Source organism: Carcharodon carcharias, chromosome 1, assembly GCF_017639515.1.
Source record: "Carcharodon carcharias isolate sCarCar2 chromosome 1, sCarCar2.pri, whole genome shotgun sequence".
NCBI classification, from domain to species: Eukaryota; Metazoa; Chordata; class Chondrichthyes; order Lamniformes; family Lamnidae; genus Carcharodon; species Carcharodon carcharias.
Genome location: NC_054467.1, coordinates 231594987 through 231621083, shown reverse-complemented (window position 1 = coordinate 231621083; position 26097 = coordinate 231594987). Strand labels below are relative to the sequence as shown.

General features: G+C 42.0%; 1 protein-coding gene across 2 annotated transcripts in view; it reads left to right on the top strand.

Moving 5' to 3' along the window:
- uvssa (UV-stimulated scaffold protein A) overlaps positions 1 to 26097 on the top strand; it is a 102132-nt gene that overhangs the window by 54531 nt on the left and 21504 nt on the right. For both annotated transcript variants that reach the window (XM_041199168.1, XM_041199177.1), the window contains 2 exons: positions 3864 to 4046; positions 13961 to 14147. In XM_041199168.1, coding sequence (XP_041055102.1) covers positions 3864 to 4046; positions 13961 to 14147 — 370 coding nt within the window. The remainder of the gene's footprint in view (positions 1 to 3863; positions 4047 to 13960; positions 14148 to 26097) is intronic.

Genomic DNA, 26097 nt, shown 5'->3' with positions numbered 1-26097 from the left:
TGATCAAGTAATTGTACTGTGGTTTCAGTGACTGAGTTCTTTGAATCGATCCAGTAGAAACAATTTGGCCTTTATGAATTAGTTGAAGGGTTTCAGGTCACTTGGCAGGAACAGACGAAGGAAATGTACCCCAACCAGTTGAGCAATCTATCTGGGAATGTCTGAGACTGACTACTCATGATGGCCTTGCTAGTAAGACTTGACCTCATACCAGATGGATGAGGGAGAACAACTAGACAGTTTCTTCATAGTTTCACCAGATTAGTGGAGAGTGGCAAATAATCTTTTCTTAGACAAATGATTGAAGTTAGGTTTGTATGATCGGCTATCTTTGAGGGAATCTAATCAAGCCGTACAGCTTCATTAGTTAGGTGGCAATGACACTGATAGCGAATATGGTCATAATGACTGCAGCTAGATGATACATCATAATGGTTGCAGAGAAACATGAGTGCTGCTGGTCTCAGCATAGTGACTTTAAATTATCAGTGGTGCATTCTTTCTTGTAATAAATGGAAATGTACACAAGAGGGCAGACAGTATCTTCCAGTTTCAGTTGTATTGTATGTAATATTTGCTCAGTCCTGCCAAGTTTAATATCTAGTTATTTAGATTGATAGCATAGCCTCGATTTTTATTTTGGGAGAAGGTAGTGGGGAGGAAGGCAGTGTACCCAAACCAGGTGGGGCACCAGGCTATATTGGGAACATAGAGCTCCACTGACAGACAGACAGGCCTTATTTACATGAAACTTCCCAGCCAGATTCATTACTGGCAGGCAGGCAGGAGTTGGTATTTGACTGCAGGAGGCCTCAGCTGGGGTCCCATGGAAATGGTCTTTGGCAGCCAGTGTACTGGGGATTGTTGTAACCTCAGACTAAGAATTGGGATGGCTGGGAATTCCTTGTTAACGATAAGATCGAAGGCCGGCTGGGGATTCTTCTTCGTGTTGTCTGATTGAAGGAATGGCAGTACTAAAGGTTCCCCAAAGACTGAAGTCAGTGGGTAGATACAGTGGCTGGGGAAACAGATGTACTTCTTGTGGGTAAAGGAGAGGTGGTGGTGGAACACTCCTGCTCCTCCTAGTTCACAAGTAGTTCAAGGAGAGGTGAAGTTTTAAAAATCACCTGGGCCTCTCTAGCCAGTTGGCTCCTCCCACCTTTCTGCTGGTAGGCAGCAAACAATGTAAGACTCACTGGCACTGAAGTAAAATTGCATGGCAGGCAGCAAACAGCATGAGACTCCCCTGCAGTGAAGTAAAATTGCATGGCGGCGATGATAATATAACTCTGCCGTGACTTTTGAATCTTCAAAGTGTTAAAGAATCCTTGATGTTGCTGTATGTCAGCATTGATTCTGATGACCACTTTCAGCACTCATTGACCTAAGGGGTTTTCTTCAAGTGGTTCCAAATCTTGACACTGATTTTGCTTTTGCCTGCACTGGAAAAAAACACTTTCATAATCCTTCCAAATGTATTGTTCTCTTCAAAAATTAAGTGAAAACAACCTGGCCAAGTAGAAATTCCATAGTCCAAATTGCCGAAAAAGTACCATCAATGACCTAAACACATTTCACAGACAATAAAACCATACCAATAAAATTCTGGAGAAAGGTTGTTTGCTGAGCTACCACAAGTTGTAACATTTGGTATTGGAGAATAGAGAAACGGGACATTTTTGAGTTTGTTCTCAGCTAGCTGACCTCAGCTGTGAGGGCGAAAGGGCTATTACAATTTGTCTTGTCCCGTTTGTCATAGAGAAGAAGAGAAAAGCAGCATGGGTTCACAATTTCAATTGCTTTTCAGTGACCCTTGCTGAAAAATATGTGTTTGGACATAAAGTGAACACATGATTAAGCTTGGGTGTGATTGCCCCTGTGGTTGAATAGCCTACTAACTCTCCTTGGTCAGGCGCACAAATGAAGAATGGCAACTGTAGAAAACTGCTGCACCATGGAATTGTATTCCAGTTAGAGCCAGAGCCTTCATTGAAGGGAAAATAAAGATTTGCTATAAAATCTGTTCTGTTGGCAACCTATCTGCTGGTCATAATCGATCAATTGTACAGCACATGAGCATTTCTAGGACAATTTAAGCATACAGCAAAATATATTCTGGGATTTATAAATAAGAGCAATGAATATAAAAAAAAGAAAACAATGTTAAATTTCTTTAACATTTTTGTTAGGCTGCAGCTGGCATACTGTGTGGACTTCTAAGTACCAGTTAGATGAAGGAAGTACTAGTTTTAGGAAGATCATTGGAAAAGCCAGATTAATTGAAATGGCACCAGAATTAGAGGCTGTAGTTATGAAGAAAATATTTTAGAAAATTGGGGCTTTTTCCCCAATGGAATAGAGAAGGTTACAATAGCATCTAATGTATATTTTGTTCAAGATTAGGATGGGGTTTGTGAGGGTAAATAGTGAAGCATTGGAATTCACTTGGAGTTACCCCTGTTTGCTGCCAGAAGTGTGTTGGAAACCCCGTTTACCTGTATGAATGGGGTCTCCACTACACTTCCAACAGCTATTGCTCGTAGGGAGTCCTAAGCCATAGGAGAGCATATATTTAGGAACATCACTAGAAAAATGAAAGGAGAAATCAGAAGAACTCTTTTGACTGAGGATTATTGGAACATGGAATATTTTTCAACCAGTGTCTTTTCAGCCAGAAATTCTAACCTATTTAAAAGGGAATTGAGTAAGTGTGTGAAAAGCACTGACACAGACCTCCTACACTGTAATTTCAATGATACCTGATTTAAACCAGACTGGATATATAACTATAAAGAAAATTACTGGTTTAACAGTTTTAAAATCAAACAAAATACACAAAGAAATATGAAAATGTGTCATCTATCCATACCTGTTGACCTGTAGTATCTAGTTATATCTGAGCATTTATGAATTACTTTGTACTATTAGCCTTCAGAGGATCAAAAGAACACTTGTGTAGTTCATTTGGTTTAGAATTTTCAATTTCCTTTTCTATTTACTAAGTGTCAGCTTAGTTCAGCTGGTAGCTTTCTCAGCTCAGAATGACAAGTTCTGGGTTCATGCCCCATTGCAGAATTTGAGCACAGCAGTGCTGAGGAAGGGTGTCATTGTTGGAGGTGCCGTCTTTGTGGATAAGACACTAAACTGAGTTCCCATCTGCCTGTTCAGATGGATTTAAAGATCTCGTAGTGCTATGCAAAGAGTTGGGATTTCTCCTGGTTTCCTGGCAAGCATTCTGTTTAAAAAACTTTTTTTAAAAAAAAGACAGATTTGTTTTGTTTGCTGTTTTTGTGATCTTGTGCACAGTTTGCATTACACATTTGCCTACAGTGGCAGCACTTCAAAGTAACTTGTCGATTACGATGAGACTTTGTGATATCCTGAGGGCATGACGAGCTTATTTAAATTTAGAAATGTAGTTTTCTATAAGTTCACAGTTCTTAAAATGTAATGTTCAAATGTACATTTGGATTTCTCTTTCCTAAAAAATAACTTGTATAATTTTTCAAGTGTTTTAAATGTAGTTGCTATTGAAGTAAAATGCTGGAGAAGAAAAGTGATGAAGAGAGAAAGGTGGCCAGTAAAATTTGCCATTGTACCTTTTTAGTTGTCACTCTTCTAAGCTGTGTCCACTTTTATTTTCCCCTGGATGACCTCCAGAATTATCTATAATCCTTGGAGTAAGTTGCTTGCTGGAAACTTCATCAAATTCACTGGCAAGTTGTAATGTGTATAATGACAGTGTTAGTCAAAGTGGGTCTGCATTAATGTGAATGTTAGTGCAAAGGTTAATGAAACTAGAACAGTGATTGTGCAGCACATTATCTTCTATTGATTTTTTTTAATATATGTTCTTCCAACAGCCTGCCTGGAACCTCAGACAGAGAAGACATACAGGCATCTACATCAGCAAGACCTGAATTATCCAATGGACATGACAGGAAAAGGAAAAGGGAAGCAGAATTAGAAAAAGCTCCTGTGATACCTTTTGGGATTGACCTTTACTACTGGGGAAAAGAGCAGTCAACAACTGGCAGAATTCTCAAGTAATTTATTTTTCTGATTAGTATTTATTGTTACAACACTGAATAAATTGTGGGTACAGGATTATTACAAAGCGGGTGGAGGGGGTACTCTATCTCATGCAGTTGTGCTAAACCTAGCATTGTTTATAACTTGAGAATCACAAATATCATAATTTTCTTTGAAGTGAAGAAATTATATGGATATGGCTGTTTTAACATTCAGTATGATGAGTATCTAGAATGATGTTCAGCATATCTAACCAATGTGGAATCACTAAAGTTATCAAAATGCTGAACTACACAGCCAACACAAATTAATGTAATAGGAAGCCATGCTCAATTTGTACAGGGCTGCAGTTGGATCACGCCTTGAACAAGCATCTTGAACAAGAGAGAGTGTTAAAACCTAAAGAAGAAGGGCAGCAGACGCCTGGGAACACCACACTTCACTCCACCCAACTGCCCCCCTTCAAGTCACACACTATCCTGACTTTTTAATTCATTCACGGAATGTGGACTTCACTGGCTGGGCCAGCATTTACTGCCCATCCCTAGTTGCCCTTAAGAAGGTAATGGTGAGCTGCCTTTTTGAACCGCTGCAGTCCATGAGGTGTAGGTACACCCACAGTACTGTTAGGAAGGGAGTTGGATTTTGATCCAGCGACAGTGAAGGAGTGGCGATATATTTCCAAGTCAGGATGGTGAGTGACTTGGAGGGGAACTTCCAGATGGTGGTGTTTCCATCTATCTGCTGCCCTTGTCCTTCTAGATTGTAGTGGTTGTGCGTTTGGAAGGTGCTGTCTAAGGAGGTTTGGTGAATTCCTGCAGCGCGTCTTGTAGATGATACACACTGATGCTACTGTTTATCGGTGGTGGAGGGAGTGAATGTTTGTGGATGTGGTGCCAGTCAAGCGGACTACTTTGTCCTGGATGGTGTCCAGCTTCTTCAGTGTTGTAGGAGCTGCACTCATCCTGGCAAGTGGGGTGTACTTCATCACACTCCTGACTTGTGCCTTGTAGATGGTGGGCAGACTTTGGGGCATCAGGAGGCGAGTTACTCATTGCACTATTCCTAGCCACTGACCTAATCTTGTAGTCACAGTATTTATATGGCTAGTCCAGTTCAGTTTCTGGTCAATGGTAACCCCCCCAGGTTGTTGATAGTGGAGGATTCAGTGATGGTAATGCCATTTAACATCAAAGGCCGATGGTCGGATTCTCTCTTGTTGGAGATGGTCATTGCCTGACATTTCTGTGGTGCGAATGTTACTTGCCACTTGTCAACCCAAGCCTGGATGTTGTCCTGGTCTTGCTGCATTTGGACATGGACAGCTTTAATATCTGAGGAGTCGCGAATGGTGCTAAACATTTTGCAATCATCAGCGAACATCCCCACTTCTGACCTTATGATGGAAGGAAGGCCATTGATGAAGCAGCTGAAGATGGTTGGGTCTAGTGACACTACCCCGAGGAACTCCTGCAGTGATGCCCTAAAGCTGAGGTGACTGATCTCCAACAAACACTTTCTTTGTGCTAGGTATGACTCCAACCAGCGGAGAGTTTTCCCCCGATTCCCATTGACTCCAATTTTGCTAGGGCTTCATAATGCCACACTCGGTCAAATGCTGCTTTGAAGTCAAGGACAGTCACTCTCGCCTCATGTCGGGAGTTCAGCTCTTTTGTCCATGTTTGAACCATGGCTGTAACAAGGTCAGGAGCTGAGTGGCTCTGGTGGAACCCAAAGTGGGCATCAGTAAGCAGGTTAAGCAAGTGCTGCTTGATAGCACTGTTTATGACCCCTTCCATTTCTTTACTGATGATGGAGAGTAAACTGATGGGGCGGTAATTGGCCGGGTTGGATTTGTCCTGCTTTTTGTGTATAGGGCATACCTGGTCAATTTTCCACATAGCCGGATAGTTGCCAGTGTTGTAGCTCTACTGGAACAGCTTGGCTAGGGGTGTGGCAAGTTCTGGAGCACAAGTCTTCAGCACTATTGCCAGAATGTTGTCAGGGCCCATTGTCTTTGCAGTACTCAGTGCCTTTAGCCATTTTTTGATATCACGTGGAGTGAATCGAATTGGCTGAAGACTGACATCTGTGATGCTGGGATTTCCGGAGGAAGCCTAGGTGGATCATCCGCTCGGCACTTCTGGCTGAAGATTGTTACGAATGCTTTATCTTTTGCACTGCTGTGCTGGGCTTCTCCATTATTGAGTAAGGGGATATTTGTGGAGCCACCTCTTCCAGTGAGTTGTTTAATTGTCCACCACCGTTCCCGACTGGATGTGGCAGTACTTGGACTAGTACTTGGACAGTACTAGACCCAGTCTAGCAGTACTGCAGAGCTTGGATCTGATCCATTGGTTGTGGGATCGCTTAGTTCTGTCTATCACTTGCTGCTTATGCTGTTTGTCATGCAAGTAGTCCTGTTTTATAGCTTCACCAGGCTGACACCTCATTTTTAGTTATGACTTGGTACTGCTCCTGACATGGAGGAGCACTGATTCATCAGCTGAGGGAAGTTTCCTTGCCCACGTTTGATCCGATGCCAAGAGACTTCATGGGGTCCGGAGTCGATGTTGAGGACTCCGAGGGCAACTCCCTCCTGTCTATATACTACTGTGCGTCACTGGTGGGACAGGGCATACTCAGGGATGGTGATAGTGGAGTCTGGGACATTATTTGTAATGTATGATTCCGTGAGGATGACTATGTCAGGCTGTTGCTGTGAGACAGCTCTCCCAATTTTGGCACTAACCCCCAGATGTTAGTAAGGAGGACTTGCGGGGTTGACAGAGCCGCTGTTGTTTCCGGTGCCTGGATTGAGTTCATTCCTTTTTTGTATCTTTGTGGCGGCTTGTTACAACTGATGCTAGGCTATTTCAGAAGGCATTTAAGAGTCCCACATGTAGGCCAGACCAGGTAAGGACGACAGATTTCTTTTGTTAAAGGACATTAGTGAATTAGATGGGTTTTTACAACAATCGACAGTGGTTTCTTGGTCATCACTGGACTTTTAATTCCAGATTTTTATTGAATTCAAATTCCATCATCTGCCTAGGCGGGATTCGAATCCAGGTCCCTAGAGCATTACCCTGGGTCTCCGGAATACCAGTCCAGCGACAATACCACTACCATCGCCTCCCCTAAAGACTTGGAACTATATTGTCATTGCGTCCCTGTCACTATGTCAAAATCCTGGAACTCCCTTCCTAACAACACTGTGGGTGTACCAATATCACACAGACTGCAGCAGTTCAAGGAAATGTCTCACTCCACCTTCTCAAGGACAATTAGGGATGTGCAATAAAGGCTGGTCTTGTCACTGACACTCCATGATTGAATGGGGAAAATAGGAACTCTGAGTTTACATTGAAAATTGAATACAAAAACAAGAATTGAAGTACAGTTAGGATTTTGCGTGTAGCTTTGGGTAGGCTATGATAGAAATTGTGTTGGGATCTTGAAAAGGTTTCAATAAGGATTCAGCAGGATGATATAAAGTTGAAATAATAGAGTTAGCTTTTACTATCATGTTTAATGGGAAGCCTCAATGGCTGGCATTAGACATATAATATAGATGCGCATTGTCAGGAGATAAACTATTCAGCCTCTGACCTGTAGTAGCTACAGAACTAATGTGGGTTGCTTTGTTAATGTTTTGGTCAATGGGCAATCCCAGGATACTGATGGGCAACCCCAGGATACTGATGGTGGAGGACTCGGTGGTATGGCATTGTAATGACATTTAATGCCAAGGAGAGATGGTCAAGCACTCTCTTGTTGGAAAGGTCATTGCCTGGCACATGTGTGGTGTGAATGCAATTTTCTATTTATCAACCCAAGGCAGAGTGATATCCAGATTTTGTTGCCTGAGGGCATGGACTACTTCATTATCTGAGAAATTGCAAATGAAGCTGAGCATTGTGCAAACATCAGCAAAAAGCCCCAATTTTTGCCCGTATGATAGAATGAAGGTTGTTGATGAAGTAGATGAAGTAATTTGGGCCCAAGGATGCAGCCCTGATGAACTCTGGCAGTGATGACCTGGGGCTGAGATAATTGACTTCCCACAGCCATCTTCATTTGTACCAGATGTAACTCCAGTCACTGGAGAGTTCCCCCCCCGAAATCGAGAGCAATCACACTCATAGGGCAAAATTTTTCATCCTGTAGGCAGGCGCGTGCCCGACCCGAACAGGATGAAATAGTGTGCAGTGATGTCGGCTGAGTGTCCCGATGCCATCACGCACTCGCGATCTTTTGGTTGGCGGGTGTGCATGAGGGGTGGTAGTGCACCCGCCGCCAATTAAGAGGCCTATTAAGGCCCTTAAGTAATTAATTAAGCTGCATTTTTCACTGCCCGCTCAACCGTTCGGTTGGGGGCAAGCGAATAGGGCAGATGGCCTTTGCATTTTTAACATGGATGAGGTTTCCTGCACTTATTAAAAAGAACAATTTAAGAATTTTTAACATCCTTTTTCACATGTCCCTCTTCATGTGACTGAGTGGGGACATATTTATCTCATATGTTAAAAGGTTTATTTTTGTATTTAAAATTTGTTAGCTCCCTGAGGCAGCTCTGTGCGCACTGTCAGTGCGCACTGCCTTGCTCATGCGCACACCTCAGCACTTGTGCTCCTCCCGCTCCTGACCCGGCAGCGCTGAGGCTCGCAGCACGTGTTTCACGGGAAATCACGGTTGGAACCCGATTTTGGGCGGCGGTCAATTTCGCGGCCACTCCCAGGCCCGCCCATCACGCCCGCTGGACAAGGGAAAAATTCTGGCCATAGAATTTTAGAAAGTTTATGGCACAGAATGAGGCTGCTTGGCCCATCGTGTCTGTGCCAGCCAACAAATGAGCCACCCAGCCTAATCCAGCTCCCTAGCAGGTTACTGAACTTTAGTTGCATACCCAGACACCTTTTAAATGAGTTGAGGGTTTCTACCTCTACCACCCTTTCAGACAATGAGTTCCAGACCTCCATAACCCTCTGGGTGGAAAACAAATTCATCACCTCCCCTGTAAACTTCCTACCAATCACTTTAAAACTATGCCCCCTAGTCATTGGCCTCTCTGCTAAAGTAAATAGGCCCTTCCTATCCATTCTATCCAGGCCCCTCACAATTTTGTACATCTCAATCAAATCTCCCCTCAGCCTCCTCTGTTCCAAGGAGAACAACCCCGGCTTATCCAATCTTTCCTCATAGCTGCAATTTTCCAATCCTGGCAACATCTGCTCTGCACCCTTTCTAGTGCAATTGCATCCTTTCTGTAATGAGCTGACCAGAACTGAACACAATACTCAAGTTGTGGCCTAACTAATGTTTTACATAGTCCAGTATAACCTCCCTGATATTATATTTTATCCCTCAGCTAATAAAGGAAAGGATTCCATATGCCGCCTTAACCATCATATCAACCTGTCATGCTACCTTCAGGGATCTGTGGACACTCACTCCAAGGTCTCTCACTTCCTCTATACCTCTCAGTATCCTCCCATTTATTGGATAATCCTTTTCCTTGTCTGACCTCCCCAAATGCATCACTTCACACCTATCTGGGTTGAATTCCATTTGCCACTTTTCTGCCCACCTGACCAGTCCATTGATATCTTCCTGCAGTCTATAGCTATCCTCCTCGCTGTCAAGCGAGCAGCCAATTTTTGTGTCATCTGCAAATTTCTTGATAATTCCCCCTACATTTACATCCAAAGCATTAATATGAACCACAAAAAGCAGAGGACCACACCCCACCTCTAGAATTCAGGTCTTGAGTTTATTTTTGTATTTAAAATCTGTCAACTCCCTGAGGCAGCTCTGTGCCTTCAGAGAGCTGTCAGTGCGCACTCCCCCGATCATGCGCACACCTCAGCACTCGTGCTCCTCCCGTTTCTAACCCGGCAGCGCTGAGGCTCCCAGCACGTGTTTCACGGGAAATCGCAGCCGGAGCCCAGTTGCAGTAGCAGTCAGCTCAGAGCTGCCTCAGGGAGCTGAAAGATTTTAAATACAAAAATAAACTCAAGACCTGAATTCTAGAGGTGGGGTGTGGTCCCCTGCTTTTTGTGGTTCATATTAATGCTTTGGATGTAAACGTAGGGGGAATGATCAAGAAATTTGCAGACGACACAAAAGTTGGCTGTGCGGTTGACAGCGAGGAGGATAGCTATAGACTGCAGGAAGATATCAAAGGTTGTAATGAGGATTGGAGCTGAGCGGTCTGGGCAGAACTCAAACTGAGCATCAGTGAGCAGGTTATTGGTGAGTAAGTGCAGCTTGATTGCATGGTTCACAATTTCTTCTATCATTTTGCTGAAGATTAGAAATAGGCTGATCGGGTGGTAATTAGCTAGATTGGATTTGTCTTACTTTTTATGGACAGGACATACCTGGGCCATTTTCTGCATTGTTGGGTAAATGCCAATGTGGTAGCTGTTGGCTAGGAGTGTGGCTATTTCTGAAGCACAGACCTTCACTACCATAACTGGGATGTTGCCAGGTCTGTGGTCTTTGCTGCGTTCAGTGCACTCAAACTGTATATTATGCACATTACCGAATGGTGAAAGATTCATCCATCTTGACTTTGTACTTATTGCGATGAGGATGTCAGTGCTGAGAAATGGAACAGTTTTCCATTTTGTATACCTGATCTCAACATAAAGCATTCCCAGATCAGGTGCACACAAAATAGAATAAACGATTCCCAAATAAAAACAGAAAATGCTGGAAATATTCAGCAGGTCAGGCAACACTGTGGAGAGAGTAATGGGTATCATTTCAGGTTGATGACCTTTCATCAGAATGCATTTTTCAAATTTGATATGCACTTGTCATGCAAGTGAATGGCTACAGAGTACCTAAAACAGATGACACCCTAGTAGCCTCAAGAAAATGAATGAAGAAAAAGGCAAGCGACTGACAGATGTAGAGCTAAATCTAAGGACTAGAGCATAGTGAATTGTCTTGCAAACTTACAAAAAAAATAGCTTGAGACGTTGAGTTTGGAAGCCTGTGAGTCGAAAACTGACAGGTTTGAGAGTTTTACATCGATATACATCCTAAAAGCATGGGAGCCATCAGGACCAGTCAGCATGGAATTAGAAGCAATGTGATATGCCCAGGGCAAGAAATTTGATGTGATATATCATTTGACAAATTTCTACATTTATCAAATGTAGCACAGATTGATTCTGAGTATCATAATTTAAAAAAAACTTGGATGGTTTCTGAGCAATACAAAGCTTTACAAAGGTAGAACACTTTGAGAACATAATAAACTGGTCAGTGTCATTTACATGGAATTTTAGACAATGTTTGATGAAGTTTAATTTTTGTTTTCAAAATGATTGCAAGGAACCAGTGCTGAAGCTCAGAGCTATTAGCCTGTGTGTTTCCCCCTTTTTTTTAAAAAGCAAAAGAGGTAAGGTGGGAGAGATTCTCATTTTATACCTATCCAGTTGAAACCTGGCGTCTTGAATGATTACATCCATAATTATAGCTGGAGTGTTATCTTCAGCAAAACATTACATTTAAGTGGAAAGGAAAATGTTAAAATTAAAATAACTTCTTAAGAAGAAAGGCTGGAGATTTAGTAGTGTGACACTGCAGGCTGTTGCTTACTGATAGCAGCCAGAGAAAATTGCTGCATCACTGTGTAGTCTGCTTACTCGATGTTTTGAATGTAACATTTTCCTTTGCCAAGCAAGGGAAATATTTGATTTGTGGCAGTAGTGGATCTGCCACTGGCCAAATGAGCTGTTCCTTGCCTGAAGGAGAATTGGGAGACAGAAGTTTTATAAGCATCTCCTCTTAAGTGTGTCTGATTGTGGTTATTAGCTGTTAAAACTATTGAAACACTTATAGCTGATGCTCCTGTGACATCGAGATAGCTCTTCTTGAGCCCACAAGGTAACCTGATACAATTTCTAAAAACTCCAACTTGTCCTTTCCCCTGAGGAAAATTCACATTGAGCTATATTGTTATCTTATGCTTTTCTGCTTTTGCTGGATACCGGCCAAGTACATCTTTAAAAAATCTGCGAACCCACGGTTAAGTCCATAGCCCGTGTTTTAAATTTAAACAAAGCTAATTGTGGAGGTATGAGGGGTGAGTTCGCTGAGGTAGATTAGGAAATTAGGGTAGGTAGGAATGCAATGGCAAACGTTTAAAGAAATAATTTGTAATTCTCAACAAATATACACTCCTTTGAGGAATAAAATCTCCATGGAAAAATGGTACAACCGTGGGGAAGTTCAGGATTGTATTAGATTAAACAAGAGTCCCACAATGTTCCTAAAAGAGTAGTAAGCCTGAGGATTGAAAAATCAGCATGACCAAGAAATTGATAAAGAAGGAGAACATTGAATATGAGAGTAAACTGGCAAGAAATATGAAAACAGATTGTAAGAGCTTTTACAAGTGTGTAAAGAGGAAGAGATTAGCAAAAGTAAATGTGGGTCTCTTAGAGGCAGATACAGAAATTATAGTGGGGAATAAAGAAATGACTGGGCTGTTAATCAAGTATTTGGTGTCTATCTCACAGTAGGTGACCTAAAAATTGAAATATACAGCATCAGCTGGTGTCCCCTTATCTATCCTGTTAATTGTACCCTCAAAAAACTTCTAATAGATTTGTCAAATACCATTCCCTGTCATAAAACCTATGTTGACTCTGCCAAATCAAATTGTGGTTTTCCAAACGCTGTGTTACCTTGCCCTTAATAATAGATTCTAGGAAGAATTATATGGGGAATAAGGAAATGGTAAAGGCATTAAACAAGACGCAAAGAACTGGCCTGAAATTGTGGGCAATTTCTAATGAGAATAAGGAACTTAAGGTAATTAATAAAGTAATAAGACAAAACTACTGAAAAAATTAATGAGAATAGAACTGACAAATTCCCTGGACCTGATGGCTTATACCCTATGAATTTGCAGAGATAGTGGATGGATGAGATTTGAGCTTCCAGAATTCACTGGATTCTAGAACAGTTGCTGTGGATTAGAGGATAACAAATGTAACTCTGCTGTTCAGGAAAGGAGGAAAAGAGAAACCAGGCCAGTTAGCCTGACCTCTGATTCCCAAAACCCAGCTAAGGTTAGAGACAGTCTCTCATGATGCATTGAGAGCACAAATCCATGTTCCCGTCACATAATGTTACCGCACTGCAATGGTCAATTTTCATTTTACAGTCACATTTGCATATGATTTACTTTTCATTGTTTTAACTACTTTTGAATGATTTCCATAATCATCTGCATAATTTTTGTATATTCCTCTGGACGTATGTACATTTCTACTTTTGAGTAGAATGCCGTAGCCGGATAACTGAACCTTATTTTTGGCAATATATATGTATAGCCACCAGAGGGCATTATACCCTTTGCTTTTGTCAGACCCAAGAAGCACTGAAATGTTTACGTTCATGATCCCAGTGCTAGATTCATAGACATCAGAATAAATATTTGCTTCGATTTAGAATAGTAATTGTAGTAGTAATTCTCTTACCATTAGAATGATGATAAATGCTGTAAAGTGGGTTAGCCGAAAGAAAAAGCAGATTAATATTTTGGGTGCAACCCTTAAAGAGGTCTTTTACTTTTTGTCTATAATACCAAATAATCTATTTATTAGTTTCCCTCTATTATCTATGAAGTACTTTTGAAGTGTAATCTGGCCCCTTTGCCTATGCTTGTGGCATCTGGTGGTACTGTTTGAAGGCACATTCGCAGCCCTGTGACTCATTGGCACTCTGAGTGCTACTCTGACACAATGCGTTAATGTACTAGTCTATCGCCATACCACTGAATTGCTTCTAACACCAATATTTAAAGTACAATATTGTAATATGTTTGACAAATTAACGTAAGATGTAATACATCTCTACTCGGTAGATTTTATTTTTTTATACAGATATCTTTAATATTTACTAGAATTGACACTCCGCATCGATTCTGGGCATCCAGCAAAGAAACGGATGATGAGTCAGAAAATAAGGAGTTGGAAGCCGCACTGCAAACCAGATACATAACCTTTGCAGGAAAATTTGAACCTGTAAAGCACAAGTGCCGAGCACCTTTGCCCGATGGAAGATTTTGTGAACGCCAAGATCGGTTCAAGGTTTGTAATGAAGCCACACGTTTCAGTGCATTATTTTATCGTTTCCGCATTAGAATGAAAATGTGAAAAGCATGAGTCAGTGAACATTTATAATGCCCATGTGAAAATTTAACTTAGGAGCCTTATCACCGTCAAACAAAGCAACAAGACTGACATAGTGAATGTAGCATTACATACCAAACTATCTCACCCATGAACTTGTTTAAAAATTAAATTGAGTAATGAAGGGAAATACTAAAAACCCTTTGCTAATAAGAGGCTGCAGTGTCACAGCCTGTTCTACAGCATACCCCTCCCATGTCATAAATTAATGGGAAACAGATTAAATCTGTGTAAGATCAAACATGCTAAAATGGCCAAGCATACATAATGCAAGCAAAAATGACCACCGGCCAGGTTTGGTTTGCAGTGCTGAGTTATGGAGACTTAGAAGAGTGTGTCGAAGCCCAAGGACATGTGCCATTTTATACCACAGTCTAGGCATTTGGGGGGATCCAAATGAAACCTGATGGCAAATATAGAATGTGAGACTGAGAGAACAGGACCTGGATTATGGAGAAGCAATCTTTTATTATGGTCTCCATGTTGTTGTCAGCAATGGAGATGTTATTAGAACTTTGCTAATTAAAATATATAATTTGTCATACTTGGGACAAGGTCTGGTCTTGACACTAAATCACATATCTTTGAGGGTACAAGTGGCAATCATCTCTCAGTTTGCATGGCAATGAGACCCAAGTTCTTTTCATCCCAGAAGAGTCACTGACTGACTGAATCATTAACTGACTGAAATTGAAGGTAGACTTCAGTACTTTTAAAGCCTAGGCTGCAACTGATTGTATGAGCAATCAATGCTATAAGGATCTTTCATCAACAAGCCATGTTAAATTTGTAACTGTATCTTTGCATCAGTGACTTCCTGGTTGTTTATCATTACCTTAACAGTTTAGTCATGTTGTCAACCCAGTATCTAATCAAAATGGATAAAATAATTGGCAACTCTGCTCAAAGTTCATGACTCCCTCTAACCAGACCTGGATGGTTGCAACAAATCCTTAGAAGAGATTTTTGCTTTTTTTTTTGTTTCAGGGAAAAAAGCATAAAAGTCCACTTTTCTCCTCTTGAGCTTACTGTTAGATCAGAATCTAGGGGTAAGTGGAGAAAATAGAATCTTGTAGAAAGTGGGGTTGCCTACCTTGTACCCTTTGTTCTTTGCTAAATTGAATTTTACTAATAGGAGTACAGAGTCTTAGACATAAAAGCAATAGGGAAGCCACAGTTACTGTGTGTTGTTTCTGGTGCTCCATTGTAGAAAAGACAATAAAGTCACAAAGATCTTACTGTTCATATAAACCTGGCAGGATGGCACCAGGCATAGAAGACTATAGCTGTGAGGGGAGTATTGACTTACTGGGAATATTTACCTTGGAAATATTCCCAGTAAGCACCCTTGCCTTAGAATCAGTGCCTCAGGCTCTGGAGTTCCCTATCTAAACCTCTCTAACTCTCTACCTCCCTTTGTTCCTGTAAGACACTCCTCTTTCACCAAGCTTTTGACCATCTGCCTGCGTGTTGCCTTTTGTGGCTTGGTGTCTAATTTTGGTTTATAATGTTTTTGTGAAGCACCATGAGATATCTTATACATTAAATGTTCAACTTATGAATTGTTATTGTTGTTGACACTCCAATGTAGTCAGAGGGCTTCTCTTGAGGGTGAGAGATTAAATCCAGCCCCCATCTGCCAGCTCAGATGAACACACAAGATCCCATGAAACTATTTCAAAGAAGAGCAGAGTCCTGATATCCTGCCCAATGTTTATCCATCAACCAACACCACGAAAAACAGATTACCTGGTCATTATCACATTGTTGCTTGTGGGACCTTGCTGTACGTAAATTGGCTGCCACATTTACTACATTACAACAGTGCCGATGATACCAAACTTGTAGAGGTTGCAAACAGTGAGGGCGACACCAATTGACTGCAACAGGACATAGATAGGCTAGTAGAATGGGCAGATGGAATTTAATACAGAAAAATGTGGGGTGATGCATTTGGAAAGAGGATAGGGAGGAATATAGGCTTGATTTTCAAATTGGGGTCGGGAGCTGGGCACCAGAATAATCTTTGAGTTCCAGTCCCCATGCCGCATTTGCATTGCTCACGTAGCACATCTTCAAATGTAAATACCCCAATCAGGCTGGTGGCGAGCTCAGCTCCCAATTAATGGTGCTGAACGTAGCTAGGAAGTGGGAGCTACCTGCAGAGCACAAGTAGTAAAGGCAGATGGCAGCTATGATGGGGCCTCCTGCTACCTTGCAGAAGAGAATGGGCAGTACCTCGGGAGGACCTGTAGCCTCATTGAGCATAAAAGTGGCCAAATGGCTAATTGGAAAATAAAGCACAAGATCCGGAACAAGAATCCCAGGCTCCCGAAATTTTTCAACATAAAAAAACCAGTGTGTTCCCTGTTCTCTACCACATGACATTCCTTTGAAAATTGCGCTGCATTCTGGCAGCGATGGGATCCATGTTGCCCTCCTGGAATACTCTTTTCAAATCATGCCCATTTCTGACCCCACCGGCTATTGAAAATCCAGCGCATAGACGGCAGTAACAGGACATTTAGAAAATCATAGTACAATGAGACAAAGTCAAATTGGTTTTGTGAAGGGGAATTTGTGTATGACAAATTTATTAGAATGCTTTAAGGATGTAACAAGCAGGGTGGATAAAGGGGAACCAGTAGATGTAATGTATTTAGATTTCCAAAAAGCATTTGGTAAGGTGTCACATAAAAGGTTACTGCAGAATCTAAGAGCTCATGTTGTTGATGGTGATATATTAGCATGGATAGAGGATTGGCTAACTAACAGGAAACAAATTTTCAAATCATGAGAGGGCTGGGTAGAGTAGATAGGGGGAAGCTGTTCCCGATTGTAAAAGAATTAAGAACGAGAGGGCACAGATTTAAAATGATTTGCAAAAGAAGCAAATGTGACGTGAGAAAAAACTTTTTCACACAATGAGTGGTTCGGGTCTGGAATGCACTGCCTGGAAGGGTGGTGGAGGCAGATTCAATTGAGGCATTCAAGAGGGCATTAGATGATTATTTGAATAGAAACAATGCGCAGGGGTATGAGGAAAAGGCAGGGCAATGGCACTAGGTCATAATGCTCATTTGGAGAGCTGGTGCAGACACAGTGAGCCAAATGGCCTCCTTTTGTGCCGTTAAAATTCTGTGATTCTGATTGATCCTGTGAAAGTCAGGATAAATGGGTCATTTTTAAGTTGACAAACTGTAACTAGTGGAGTGCCACAGGGTTCAGTGCTGGGGCCTCAATTATTTATTATCTATATTAATGACTTAAATGAAAGGACAGACTGAATTATTGCCAAATTTGCTGATGATACAGGTAGGAAAGCAAGTTGTGAGGAGGCTACAAAGAGTCTGCAAGGGAATATAGATAGGATAAATGATTGGGCAAAAATTTTTCAGGTGGATTATAATGTGGGGAAATGTGGGGTTGTCCACTTTTGCAGGGAGAACAGAAAAGCACAATATTATTTAAATGGAGAGAGACTGCAGAATGCTGCGGTACAGAGGGACCTGGGTGTCCTTGTACATGAATCACAAAATGTTAGGTACAGCAAGTAATTAGGAAGGCAAATAGAATGTTAGCCTTTTTGCAAGGGGGATGGAATATAAAAGTAGGGTAGTCTTGCTACAACTATACAGGGCATTGGTGAGACTCCATCTGAAATATTGTGTACAGTTTCGACCTCCTTACTTAAGGAGGGATATACTTGCATTGGAAGCAGTTCAGGGAAGGTTCATTAGGCTGCTTCCTGGGATGACGGTGTTGTCTTATGAGGAAGGGTTGGGCCTGTACTCATTGGAGTTTAGAAGAACAAGGGGTGATCTTAGTTCATGAGGGGACTTGACAGGGATGCTGAAAGGATGTTTCCCACTGTGGGAGAGACTAGAATTAGGGGACACAGTTTAAAAATAAGGAGTCGCCCATTTAAGACCAAGATGAGGAATTTCTTCTCTGAGGGTTGTTAATCGTTGGAATTCTCTTCCACAGAGAGCAGTGGAGGCTGGATCATTGAATATATGAGTTGGAGAGAGTTTTCATCTACGGGAGAGTCAAAGGTTATGTGGGACAGGCAGGAGAGTGGAGTTATGGTTATAGTTAGGTCAACAATGATCTTACTGAATGGTGGAGCAGGCTTGATTGGCCGAATGGCCTACTCCTGCTCCTATTTCTTATGATCTTATTTTATTTCACTGTGGATGATGAGCCCCCCACTGCCCACATTAAGTTCTACCCATTGAATGATTTTAAAAAGATGTTGGATGGGCAATTGAGGGAAATAAACTTGCAGTGCTACAGGGATAGAGATGGGGAATAGGACTGACTGGATTGTTCTACAGAGAGCCAGCATGGACTTGATGTGCCAAATATCCTCCTCCTGCACCGTAATGACTATAACTACACTTCAAATGTAATTCATTGGCTATAAAGAGCTTTGGAATATCCTGAGGTTATTTAAATACAAGTCTTTGTTTTTTTAAATAGAAGTTTTTAAAATTATGAAGTGTTTCTGATTTGATGAATAAAGCACCAGTATTTCTCTTATGCAAAGGGTTGTAGGAGCAGAGAGTGACTTTGGTATGAACCATTGGCCCAGATTTCCCAATCTCAATAGCGGCACACGCTGAGATGGTCACTGCTATTGAGGGTCACAATTGCGTTAGAGGTTCCAGGAGCCAACTTAAGCCCAAACTTGGAATTCCTGTATACCAGAAACGATCCATGGGAGTCCTCGCTGATGGTCCCTTTGGGACCTGGCAGCGTAAGGCAGTGTTCCCTATACTTACGTTTTTTTCTCCTACACTGATTTACTTGGCAGACGTGCAGCTCTGAGTGAGTATATCAGGTTGAGTGTCAAAGCACTGCAGCACCCAAGGCAACCCAGACACTGCCCACCTCCTCCGCAGCCCCGACACTGTTCATCATCTGGCCCACCCCCACATACCCGACACTGCTCACCCTGCCCCATGCTCACCCACCTGCCACTGCCACCACCACCACCACCACCACCACCACCACCCCCACCCCCCCCGCCCCCCAACCATTTCAACAATACACCCCTGACCCCCATGCACCCCGGACCCTGCTCATCTGCCCCTACGCACCCCTGACCTCTCTCACCACCCCTACGCACCCCCAAAACTGCTCACCACTCCGCTGACACTGCTTACCACCCAACACTGCTCACCACTCCTTCAACCCTTCTGGCACAACTCATCACCCCATTCCCCTATTGCTTACCACCCTGCCTCTTGGCTCCCCAGCTCCTTAGTCTGGCCAACACCGAAGCAGAGCCAACATTGTCAGCGGTGACAGGTGGATGTGGGTGAGATGTGATGTGGCTGGGGGTGGGGTTGAACACTGCCATAGGTGCAGGAGGGGTTCAGTAATGTCAGGAAGTGTGGGGGTTGGGTTGATCATTGTTGGGGATGCAAAGGTGGGGTGAGCATTCTCAGTGGGTGGGGTGAGCATTGTCAGGGGTGCGGGGATGGGGTGCACATTGTTGGTTTGGAGCAGGGGTGGTGTGAACATTGTTGGGGGGATGCATGCGTGGTGTGAGCATTGTTGGGGAGTGTGGGGTTGGTGACCATTGTCAGGGGATAGGTGAGCATTGTTGGGGTTGCAAGGTATGTGAAGATTGTCAAGGGGTGCGAGGGTGGGGTGAGCCTTGTTGGGGAATTGGGTGAACATTGTTGTGGGGTGAGGTGAGTGTTGTTGGGGGGTCGGGTGAGTATTGTTGGGAGTGCAAGGGTCAGGTGAGCCTTACTGGTGGCTTTGGGGTTGGGATAAGCATTGTCGGGGGTCCAGGCGTGGGGTGAGCATTGTTGGAAGCTGCGGGGATGGGGCGAGCATTGTCGAGGAGTGTGGGCACTGTTTGGAGGTGTATTGTTGAGTGGGGCAACCTACAAACCAAGAAAGGCCCATTTAAAAGCCTTGAAATTCAATGAAATGAATGCAGATCTCAAGGGGCATGTCTTCAGTTCATAATAGAAAGGGGGTGTTGTTACATTGCAATTGCACTTTGCCACACAGCCTCCTAATTCAGCAGGTTGCTGGATCCACCCACACTGGAGCTGGGACAGGAAGGCCCTAAAACTCCAGCATAAGAAAGGTAAAGCCACTGTTTTAAAAGGGGTCAGCAGGGTGTGCTCCAGTTCCGCCACCGGCTGGAAGATCTGGGTCAATGTATCTTTTAAGGGAAAAGTGGATAAATAGTTGAAGCAAATTAGGAAAAAAGGCTGTAAGGAGAAAACATGGGAGTGGGATTTATTTTGAATTACTGCAATAAAGAGTATAGATACAGTGGAATGAATGTATGAGCATACAAATTAGGAGCAGGAGTAGGCTACTCCATTCCTTGAGCCTGCTGCGCCATTCAATAAGATCATGGCTGATCTGAATATAACCTCAACCCCACATCCCTACCTAGCCCAATAACTTTTAACCCCCTTTTAACCAAGAATCTATTTAGCTCTGACTTAAAAATATTCAAAGACACTGCTTCCACTACCTTTTGAGGAAGAGATTTCCAAAGACTCATGACCCTCTGAGAAAAAAACGTTCCCCTCATCTCTGTCTTAAATGAGTGACCTCTTATATTTGAACCATGACTCTAGTTCTAGATTCTCCCACAAGAGGAAACATCCTCTCCACACCCACCCTGTCAAGATCTTAAAGGTTTCAATTAAGTCGCCTCTTACTCTTCTAAATTCCAGTGGATACAAGCCTAACCTGTCCAGCATTTCCTCACAGGACAACCCACCCATTCCTAGTATTAGTCTACTAAACCTTCTCTGAACAGCTTTTCCACCTTTCTTTAAATTAGGGGACCAGCACAATACACAATACTGCAGATGTGGTCTCACCAATGCCCTGTATAACTGAAGCATAACCTCCCTACTTTTGTAATCAATTCCCCTCACAATAAATTATAACATTCTATTAGCTTTCCTAATTACCTGCTGTACCTGCACACTAATCTTTTGAGATTCATGCACTAAGATACCCAGATCCCTCTGAATCTCAAAGCTCTGTAATCTCTCACCATTTAGATAATAAGCTCCTGTTTTACTCTTTGTGCCAAAGTGAACGATTTCACATTTGCCCACATTATGCTCCATTTGCCAGATCTTTGCCCACTCACTTAATCTATCAATGTCACTTTGTAGTCTCCTTACATCCTCTCCACAATTTACTTTCCTACCTCTTTGCGTCGTCATCAAATTTAGCAACCATTCCTTCGGTCCCTTCAACCAAGGCATTTATATAAACTGTACAAAGTTGAGGCCCCAGCATACCACTCGTCACATCCTGCCAAACAGTAAAGATCCATTTATTCCAACGTTCTGTTTCCTGTTAGCTAGCCAATCTTCTATCCATACCCCCTTCACCATGAGGTTTTATTTTCTGCAATAACCTTTGATGTGGCACTTTATCAAATGCCTTCTGGAAATCTAAGTACAGCACATCCATTGGTTCCCCTTCATCCACAACACATGTGACTCCTTCAAAGAACTCCAATTAATTGGTTAAACATAATTTCCCTTTCACAAAACCATGTTGATTCTGCCTGATTGCACTGAATTTATCTAAGTGTCCTGCTATATCATCTTTAATAATAGCTTCGAACATTTTCCCTGTGACAGATGTTAGGCTAACTGGCCTATAGTTTCCTGCTTTCTGTCTCCCTCCCTTTTTCAATAAAGGAGTTAAATTTGCTATTTTCCAATCTAATGGCCCCCCGCCCAACCGAATCTACGGAATTTTGGAAAATTAAAACCAATGCATCAATTATCTCACTAGCCATTTCTTTCAAGACCTTAGGGTGAAGTCCATCCTGATCTGGAGATTTGTCAGCCTGCAGCCCCAACAATTTGCTCAGTACCGCTTCCCTGGTAATTGTAATTTTCCTGAGTTCCTCCCTCCCTTCCATTTCCTGATTTATAACTATTTCAGGGATGTTTCTTGTGTCCTCTATAGTGAAGACCGAAGGAAAATACCTGTTAAATTCATCCGCCATCTCCCTACTTTCTGTTATGAATTCCCCAGATGCACTGTCTATAGGACCAATGCTCACTTTAAGTATTTTCTTTTTTAAATATCTATAGAAACTCTTACTATCCATCTTTGTTACTAGCTAGCTTTCCCTCATGCTCTAACTTTTACCCCCTTATTAATCTTTTTGACATCCTTTGCTGTGCTTTATATTCTTTCTAATCTTCTGAACTGCTACCCGTCTTTGCATAATTACATGTAAAGCTAGAGGCCATCAATATAAGATAGTTACCAATAAATCAAAAAGGGAATTCAGAAGAAACCTCTTTATTCAGAGAGTACTGAGGATGTGGAAATTGTAAGAAGTTGAGGCCCCAGCACTGATCCCTGTGGCACACCACTCGTCACATCCTGCCAACCAGAGAAAGACCCATTTGTTCCAGCTCTTTGCTTCATGTTACTCAGCCAAACTCCTATCCATTTCAATGTGTTACCCCCTATACTATGATGTTTTATTTTCCACAATAACCTTTGATGTGGTACTTTATCAAATGCCTCCTGGACATCTAAGTACAGTACATCCATCAGTTCCCCTTTATCCACAGCGTCTGTTACTTCCTCAAAGAACTCCAATAAGTTGGTTAAACACGATGTCCCTTTCACAAAACCATGTTGACTCTGCCTGATGACTTTATCCAATGATGAGCTTATCCAAGTGTTCTGTTATAACTTCTTTAGAATAGCTTCAAACATATTCTCTACGACAGACGTAAAGCTAATTGGCTTGTAAATTCCCGCTCTCTGTCTCTTCCCTTTCTGAATAATGGAGTTACATTTGCACATATTTTGTTTAGCTGAAACAGGCGCAATGTGTGTACATTTTCTTTCTGTCTGCAACGAACAGGGCCCTGTGCATTAATATATGTAGCTTCCGGTACACACAAATGGGCCACATTGCAAGCCCGACTGGCAATCTTAAATTGCTTGTCAGCGTAATTCTTAGCACACTGAGGATTATTTAGCAAATGTTGTCTAATTGCCACATCACATCTAGTATTGGACACTGTGTGTTGAGTTTTGCAAGCACAGGCTGGTTGGGTATGGTCTGTACCTAGTGTGTTGCGAACAGCGGCTGGGGCATGCTGTTTGATATAATCCGCCAGTCTTTAGAATGTATGACCTACATACCTAGCAACACACTAATACTGAAATTCACACACTTCATTAATCATTGGTGTGATAGGCAGAACGTCTTTTTGGCTTGATAGTAGTACCCTATTAGAATACCACTTGTCATGTTACTGCATAGGAGCAGTGTGAAATACCCACATACCATGAATGAATAAAATAAACACATTGACTGTCAGACTAACATTATTGTAAGATGTGAATTACTAGTTGGCATTGGAAGCTGTGGTCCATTATTAGACAGCTTTTAAAAAATTTTCTATTCGTTCATGGGGATGTGGGCGTCGCTGCCTAGGCCAGTATTTATTGCCCATCCCTAATTGCCCTTGTTCAGAGGGAATTTAAGAGTCAACCACATTGCTGTGGGTCTGGAGTCACATGTAGGCCAGACCAGGTAAGGATGGCTATTCCCTTCCCTAAAGGACATTAGTGAGCCAGATGGGTTTTTGCGACAATCAGCAGTGGTTTCATGGTCATCATTAGACTTTCCAGATTTTTATTGAATTCAAATTTCAGCATTTGCTGTGGTCACCAGAATATTACCTTGGGGCTCTGGAATACTAGTCCAGTGACAATACCACTATGTCATCGCCTCACGGGATGTGGATAGGCCAGCATTTTTATTGTCCATCTCTAATTGCTCTTGAAAAGGTGGTGGTGAGCCGTCTTCTTGAACCGCTGCAGTTCATGTGGTGTAGGCACACCCAGAGTGCTATTAGGGAGGGAGTTCCAGGGTTTTGATCCAGCAACAGTGAAGGAACAGCAATATAGTTCCAAGTCAGAATGATACGTGGCTTGGAGTGGAACTTGAACATAGTGGTGTTCTGCTGCCCTTCTCCTTTTAGTTGGTAGAGGTCATGGGTTTGGAAGGTGCTGTCAAAGCAGCCTTGGTGAGTTGCTGCAGTGCATCTTGTAGATGGTACACACTGCTGTCATTGTGCGAAAGTGGTGGAGGGAGTGCATAGATGTTGGAGGTGGTGGATGTGGTTCCAATCAAGCGGGTTGCTTTGCTTTAATGATGTCAAGCTTCTTGTTTGTTGATGGAGCTGCACTCATCTAGGCAAGTGGAGAGTATTCCATCACATTTATTTTTTATTTTTTACCTCTCCATATTCAGCAGTGTTTCAAATTGATAGGTTTGTATAACTAGTTTGCCAAGGAGTATAATAGTTGGATTTGTATATCTAGATAGTGACTGGATGAGAATGTGTTGGAATTCCATGATTATATAATATGTGATGAATCATGCACCACCGAAAGCAGTTCTCCAAGTTGTTTATTGCTTCTGCAAGCTTCGAAAATGTTCATGAAAGATGTTTTGTTTTGCCAGAGGAAAGACTTTACTTAATTTTTCCTGCTGGACCCTACCTCAAGAATATTCCTAAAATGATTGCCTTGCACATGACAATGCATTTGATACCATCATAATGAACTGTGTGTGACTATTTCTGCAGCCATTGTTTCCACATGATATCCCTTGAAGAATTCTACATTTAAGTGAGTGCAGAAACTTACCTTGAGTATGGCCTTCTTAAGATCATCATAGAATCACAGAATTGTTATGACGCAGGAGGTGGCCATTTGGCCATCACGTCTGCACCGGATCTTAATGTTAAATAGGAAGAAAAAAATGTCGTCTAAATTTGAACTGATTTTTCAATTGGTAAGAACAGGCCAAAGGATGCTACAGGTATTAATCAAAAAGAAAAAGGGCCATTATGCCCATTTGGATTGCCATGCTTATGTACAGGACCCATTCCATTTCATTTCCCTCTACGAGTCATCTCCATCCACTCCTTGTTAAAAAAGGAACCATTTAATTTCTGTTGTCGGCCCTTCAGATGAGTACACTCACTCTGGTAGGTGATTGATACACTCCCTGGATCTGCATCATATCATTCTCTTTGATCTGGCAATTGCTGCCATACAGCAAGTGGTTCTTTTAATGTTTAGTCAGCCAGCACACTCAAATATTTTACCTGCTATATGTTCCATGGCAAAAGGTACATAATTACAACTCTAGTGCTGAGGTTTATTGTTTATATTCCACGATAATAAATGCCATTTTCTGTTTTTCTTAAATAAAAATTCAGCTCTTTGTGATGCCAGCTAACATAAACTTCTGTTGAAATTAGATTTTAAGTTTCTAGCCTTGAAAATCTCTGAGGCTACAATCTCGGCTGTCATGCCGTGATGAATATGTATTCATCAAATTTGGCAGACTTTAACTACTGCCAAAATTCACAGGAAAGCAGCTCTCTATGAGTTTCAGAAATTGGCAAAATTCCATAAGTGATAATGCAAACATTGCTTATGAAACATTTTATTTTAAAACTGAATGAGAGAAGCATCTACAGTCCACTATTTATGCTAACATAAATTTCTCACATCAGCTTTAGATTCTTCTGATTTTTGGGAAAACAAAGATTCAAAATTTTCTTATGGAAGTCATTTTTGACAAAGTTAACTGAATACTCTGAATGTTGTGTGGTGAATAGCTGGGTTAAAATCTTTGCTCTGTTTGGAGCTAAGGACTGAGCGTACACTGTAGGGGAAATATTGCCACTGACTAGGAAAACAGGTGCTGTAAAAATGGAAAATTGATCCACTGGTATGCACCATTAACTCACTAAGAATATGAAAGTACCTGTACTGTTCAGTCCTCTTG